This window comes from Notothenia coriiceps, unplaced genomic scaffold, assembly GCF_000735185.1.
Source record: "Notothenia coriiceps isolate Sejong01 unplaced genomic scaffold, NC01 NC01_scaffold00033779, whole genome shotgun sequence".
Classification (NCBI taxonomy): Eukaryota; Metazoa; Chordata; class Actinopteri; order Perciformes; family Nototheniidae; genus Notothenia; species Notothenia coriiceps.
The window spans coordinates 26,839-34,155 of record NW_011366480.1 but is presented as its reverse complement, the minus strand read 5'-3'; the positions used below and the strand labels follow the sequence as shown (position 1 = coordinate 34,155).

Here is a 7,317-nt window from a genome sequence, read left to right as displayed (position 1 = left end):
CGCACCCTTCGATCCTCAGACTCCGGCCTGCTCTCCATTCCCCATTCACGCCTCCGCACCTTCGGGGACCGTGCATTCAGTGTCGCTGCTCCCACTCTCTGGAACTCCCTCCCTGCAGAAATCCGCAACGCCCCTTCTCTCAACATCTTCAAATCAACCCTTAACTCATCTGTTCAACATCGCCTTCCAACAATAACTCACTCCCCCCCCCACTTATACTTCCATTTCTGCCCCCTGTTTTATGTTTATGTTTTTTATGTTTTATGTCTTGTCCTTGTATGTTTCTTTGTAAAGCGACCTTGAGGTTATGAAAGGCGCTATATAAATTCAAGTTATTATTATTATTACTATTATTATTATTATTATTATTAAAGAGTCCTCTCCTGCTAATTTTCAGGTGTATATCAGTATGTAGTGTCTCTACTTTAAAGAGTCCTCTCCTGCTGGTGTGCAGGTGTATATCAGCCCAGTCTGCTCTGATTTGTTAGCTGGCCGGCTCTGTTGTGATTGGTCATCCGCTTAGAGATGTCCCGCCCCTTAGGCCCCGGCCCCACGGGGACGCATACGGTAAAACGCATACGCAAACGCAATCGCAATTGCAAAAAAGGCTTCCGTCCACACGCAATAGACACCGGAAAGTGTCTGTTCACACGAGACGGCTCCGTTTAGCTCTGTCACTACCCGATCTGCCGCCCTGCCCTATCTGCAGTGCGCATGTGCGAGATGGTCCGCCGTATTGGACAACTACGTACGGAAACTCTAATAGGACACTTGACACAGTGGCGTTTGGCAAAGCACAAAAAGAAAACTCGAGAGGGATGAGTTATTGTTATTACGGTACAATGTGACTTCACTATTATTTAACAACTCTTTTTATTGGGTTCTTTTATTTGGGGTTAAGTACATTGTCAGAATAAGTGAGAAATTAATTAAACTTCTGTTGGACAGCTACATGCCATACATTTGTTCATAAATTTGCATACAATAAATATTTATATTATATATATTTATTTTATAGCTGTCTAACAGAAGTTAAATTAATTTCTCAGTCATTCTGACAATGTAATCAACCCCAAGTAAAAGAACCCAATAAAAATAGTTGTTATGTAATAGTGAAGTCACGTTGTAATAGAGAGGCGAAGTCCCTCCCCTTCCGGGAGCCTCTATGGGACCCCGGAAGCGGAAAATTATACATTGAAGTCAATGGAGAGAGAAAAGTTATCTTTTGATCCCGTTTGAATTGTGCCACGAATGACACATATGATGTTTGTCAATCTTAAACAATCATTTCCATGTAAAAAAAGTCACAGTTTGTCGTAAAACTGTTGAAACTATGAAACTAACTAGACTATGAAAAATACGCAACTAGAAAGACTACAAATCCCAAATTCATTCTGGGTCGCGTAAGTGATGTCATAGGCGATAATGCTCCAAGACTGGTTGCGACTCGCAAAGCAAAGAGGAAGAAGAAGACTGATTTATTCCCCCCAATAAGTATAAGAGATTGCTCCAATAAATTCACTTTTACAAGATGCCTGTGTGCTTTGTACCAGGTTGTAATCACAAAAGAGATCATACCACTTGCTCGTTCTATCGCTTCCCGTCTTATGAAAGGACCAGGAGTCGTTGGACCAAACATATCAGGTAATATACATGTTTTGCATGGAACATAGTCAAGTTAGCTACCTAGCTAGTAGCGAGCATGTTAGTTAGCATTACATTACATTACTTAGCCTTGTCATTTGTATTAGCCTTAACATGAAGTAAACCAAAATATTAAACAGTAAGAGTAGTCATGATGGTAAGTATTTTGTGAAACATTTGAAGAGTAGCCTATCGCCCCCTCCACCAGGTGCTAAGGGGGCGGGAGGTAGGCTAACCCCACATTAGCATATTTTCTACTTAATGCTATCTGCACAAATGGTTAACATTGAACATTAAAAGATCAGGCAGTTCAGGGAGAGTCGAAGGAAGGAAGGCAGGCAGCTTTGCATGACATTCTTCTGGACGTGTTTCATTGTGATGATAGTGAGAGTGAGTCAATCTGTTTGTTGGAAAGACAGTAGTTGAGTGATTACTGAGAGAAAATTATTAAAAGAGATAATTATTCAGTGTTGTTACTTTAAAGTGTTGTTACTGCAGTTTAATTTTTTGTAAAACGTTCAGGTTTTTTTTTTACGACAGCATTTTGACGACTTCGAATGTTTAAAAAAAAAACACTTTGTGAGATCACTTTGATGTCCAGAGACAGAGCGTGTTATGCGCAGTGGTAGTGATTTCTACCGAACAGTGCAATCTTTAAAGTGGACAAAGAAAGTCTTACTCCGCTTTTTTCATTTTGCTGCCACTTTTAGCTAGATGGTTCAGACCCGTACAACTCTCGGACTGTATGTGCTTTCGCTCGCCAAGACCGGCGTACGCCCTGGCCGAAATGTTTTCCAAAGTCGACCTCATTATACTCACGTTACAAATTACAATTACAAGTCGATCGGATTGTTTCCATGTGATTGCACAAACAAATCGTTGATCAAAAGAGGAATTCTTGAAGCACCCACAGACACGATACGGAACGGCTATTTGTAATCACAAGTTTCTTGTTCGTATGTGGGGCACACCAACGAAAATCAACGGAGAAGTCTAACTTCGCCTGTCAAAATATAGCTGATATACACACTAGAGGAACAAATGTAGAGCAAACAAGTAAACTCAAATAAACGACACACTATCTAGTTCCGAAAACCAATAGAACAGTCCCTACGTTGAACAGTAGGAAAGCCGCTTTTAAGAGGCCCCAAAACTTAGGTTTTATCCAGCAAACCACAACTAAGACATCTAGAACGGTTATTTTTATAAAACCCCATACCCTCGCCCCAGACCCTGGGCCTAAATTACACGGCAGTGCGCTCGAAAAAAATATATAATATTACTTTCACGCTCGACAACAGCGAGCCGAGAAGGACGGAAGCCGGATGACGAGTACTACATATTATTCGGAGACGACGAGCCGCTAACTACCTGATCGAGTCTCGATGCTAATGGTTGCCACGGCAAGCCCAATTATAATTGACACGGCAGGCTCAGTGAAAATACCGTGTCTGACCTGGCGACGTCACTTGTCGCACTCTTGCGCCGGCTAAGTCCACAAGTCTCATCCTCGAGCGGTACAGCTCGCCCGCGGGTCCGACACTACCGGGTCGACTTTCAAAAAAAAAGGTGCAGCGTTTATAATAGCAACCTCGATCGCTTATTGCCTCTATGTAACAGTGATAGACGATTGCAATCGAAAATCGGAAACAAAGATTTAGCAAAAAAGTATCCGATATTTTGTTCTCCACCCCATATTCATATATAGAACATGAACTAATTTTCATCGTTCATGAGTCAAGAACATGAAAAAATCATTTCATCTTCATCGGATGAGTCTAGCACATCCGATGAACCTTCATTTTCATCTTCGATGAGTCTAGAACATTGAACTCATTTTCATCTTCTGGATGGTCTCACATCCTTAATGAGACATGTCAATGTTTCAGGACGGTAAGTTTTACAAGGAGTCTATTTTTCATCTTTTCATTAATATAAGTTTTATACGACTTTGATCATCGCTGTCGATTTTCATCAGTAAACGGTCTAACCTAGGTAAGTCTATTAATCATACTATACAAAAGATTTACTAACTAGTCATTTACAATAGTTCCGACCATTTCCACGTCGATCAAACTTACTGAAACATATTGACGGTCCCATCCCATCGAAAACCTAAATGAGGTCTCACCGTTGATTTCAGACTTAATTGTGAAACTAAATTATAAAGTGTAAGTAAGTAGGTTTAGACATTGTTTGATTTCCCTAATTTATGGTGCCTCGACCTCATTTTCATGTCGTACATGGAGACTTGTACATCACCTCATCTTCGATGTTTCATCGTTTTGTAAACTTGTATGAATTCATTGCTCATGTTCATATGAGTTTTAAACACGGGTATCCATATCATGAACGCAACTGCCAGAATACTGAATCAATGAAAATGTGGTACACCGGATTTTTCTATCTTTCTGATTCGGAACGGTGTGTCTCCGGTACTTTTATGAAAAGTTTTACGAGTTGTCACGACGGTTTAGTACAAATTTGGACTGACGGATGGTTAATTTTATTTACGTAAAAAATATATAAAAGTAATCTACACTAAGATACCGCAAAGACACAAATTAATTGTGACCGACGAAATCACAAGACCCGATTTTAGGAGACAATAGGATTAAAATTTCGGCATAAGACACCCCAGTCAGCCCGAGCCTGGAACAAGTGGAAAAAGTATAGACTACTCAAACGTAGGGAACTACAGTTAAACAGAACCACCATAGATCCGTGTCGATCGACACACGTGAGGAGAGCGCATGTGGACCATGACACAAATAAGGATTACAATCTCTCGTCAACTATTAATTAATTTGATCGTCGTGACTAGATCTAGGTACTGGTGCTTAGGAAAAACGACTAGTTTACAAAAAGTTTTTCTAACATTAATAGTATTGTCGAACGTGTAGTGTTCTGGCCCTAGACGACATGACACCTGGCTTGCTTCCTTCCCCACGTAGTCGTATGGGTAGGGGTTTCTGGGACGTACCGTCCTTTAGAGGAGGAGGACCTTGTTAAGATGTGGGTCGTATACGAGGGTCGACACCGGTCATCTCCCTCTTGTAAATTTATTTGTATGATGAATTGTGGGAGCCTGAGACGCAACACAAACATTACACGACTACCCCAATACGTCCTCCCTCCGGTTTTGGTCCTGTGCGTCTAACCGCCTAACACCACCTCTACGGGACCTCGGTCAATAAATTAACAACTGCACATTAATAATAATATGACGGCACGAAGAATTAACTAAGGTAGAAAACGACGATTGATACCGTAGACCATCACATTGAGATATCAAATGAACACATAGATGGCTGTGAGACGCGAAGATGTAGTAATGTGGTAGATAATATGTACCACATATATTCCCTATAATATATTATATAGACATCATGATAGATCATTTACCATATTAAAATAATAAACGCATAACCGCTAAAGAGAAAACAGGGTGAGTCTTATGTGAACCCGGGAAAGAGAACAAGGTGACACGCTTTCGTCGACTGATAAGACCGAAAAGAGCGGACCGAGGCCGACAGACGGAGTAGATGTTACTCTGTATAATATATTAATTATGGAGTCTATTAGTACAATTTTAGGACAAACTTATGTTATAAAGGTGTTTAAGAAGTACAGTTTGAATTCTCGTGTCGACGATACACCTCGACAGTTGTCGAAAAACGACCAAGTAGAATGACCCCCCCCCCCCCCCCCCGCTGATGTACCTACAGCCACGTCGATCAGGTGTTAGTAATAACGGTCCAACTTCCGTCTTACTTAAATAATAACTGAGTCTGTACTTCGTGTGTAAGTCACAAGTACTGCTTTGTAACTGATAATAAACTATTAACACATTTATATACTTATAAACTAATCGTTCCGTCCTGGACGTCCTACCTCGACGCCTTCTCTGCTTCTTATTTCTTTTTGTCTAGTTGCAAATAGCCTATAATTTTTCAAGTTAAAGTTTTTGCGTCAAACGGTCGAGGATCAAAAGATCATACCTTGCTATAAAGTGTTACTGGTTTACGTTTTATAAGTGTGAGTTTATGTACACACAGAGACCCCCAACGTAACACGGAAACTACCATATATTTATTATACGGCTCCCCGGGGAGCTGTAATTCCTGACGGGCTACCGGGCCCCCGAGTTCATAAATCGAGCGTCCGGGTACCCTTACGGAAGTGGACGACCAACGGGTCTAGCCTCGTTAGATAAAAGATGGCTCATAGTACGTCGAGCGGCCTTAGGTCATGTACTCGAACTGTGGGCTATCATTTTGCCATTTGTATAGATTATTGTATCAATGTTCCGGATCATAACGTCTCCATTAATTTTATCGATGGCACACGTATAAGATTGGACCTTCCACACCAAAAACAAGGCGGGAGTGGCGGACGTACCACCTAGTACGTCTCGACGTACGGCACAGCTGAGCAGTCGTCGTCGACTAGAGAGTAGGGCGAGCTCTTAATCTAAACTGAGCGGAAACTACAGGTATGCTAGTCTAGGTCGATCAAAATCGATTACTATACTGATGTGTACGAATAATTTTCTGTGTGCACTGGATTTGTTATTCACAGCGATACGTTAGACCACACTCCGCGTGTTTCATATCGCGTCGTAATACGTAAAACAAATAAAGGGAAATCGAAGTACGGTGGCACATATAAGGGGCTCCGTAAATCGTTCTAGAATACACGGATTTAGTTGGAGAAATAGTCGTGTAGAGAAAGCAGTTAATTCACAAAATAGTGTAAATCTTAACTAGATGAGAAACAAGACAGCTTGAGAAGAACAGAAGTAGTATCACCGCTATGACTTCGACCATAACGCGATTACTATTATAACACGGGCCTGTAAAACTGGTTTCTCTAAATCTAAAACGAACGATTGGCCCTTGAGATGCAGCGGTTAACACACACCGAAGCGCCTACGTGAGCCGACGAGCCCAAGACGAAAGCCAGTCGAAGACCTACTCCTCCGAGTAAGAAAGCTGGTTTGAATCGTCATCGATTGTAATGTTTGTAAATTGTCCCCGGGCTACTTAATCGCATTTATCTCCACCAAACAAAACCGGTCAATAATTGACTAATTTACAAGGATAGAAAAAATAGTAGAACCTTCGATAAACGGACAGTTGTCTACATTCACAGAAACAATGAGTTTTTGAGAATCCATAAAATAATATCGATATACGTCCCGACGTTCGCTCGGATTTGTGTTTGCTTTCACTTTACCTTCTTGATTGTTTAACTTAACATTATTACACGCACCAAGTAGAATATTAAGTCAGATATCTTACGTGGTCTGTCGTAGGAGTTCTGAGACGTTTTAGCATTTACAAGAAATCCCCCTCCGGGGGGTTTTGGCAACACCGGCAGTAAAGGCACGGCGACGAGGTAAAAAGTCCCGGTAATGAGAATATACCCAGCTCCCGGTAAGACGGAATATATAATCAGAATCTACCCGGGTCGTGCCCAGGATAGAAGGGTTATTAAGAGCATACGACGATGACATAATGAGATATTATGTCAATTGATAGTATAGACGCAATATTAGTAACACACAAAGTCTAGTAGACAGAACAGAAGATCACACGTACAGGAGATCCACCAGAGTCAGTCATTGCTCCACTAGCCGATTCTTTTATTTTCTCTTTTTCGCAGCCGCGC

The 7,317-nt window shown here is 41.3% G+C and overlaps 1 protein-coding gene across 1 annotated transcript in view; it reads left to right on the top strand.

The window, feature by feature from the left end:
- Window positions 1-7,317, top strand: part of fcho2 (FCH and mu domain containing endocytic adaptor 2) — a gene marked incomplete at its 5' end in the record, with an annotated part of 44,412 nt that overhangs the window by 33,312 nt on the left and 3,783 nt on the right. The window contains one exon of the mRNA XM_010790133.1: window positions 3,534-3,537. Within this exon, the coding sequence (XP_010788435.1) occupies window positions 3,534-3,537 (4 nt within the window). The remainder of the gene's footprint in view (window positions 1-3,533; window positions 3,538-7,317) is intronic.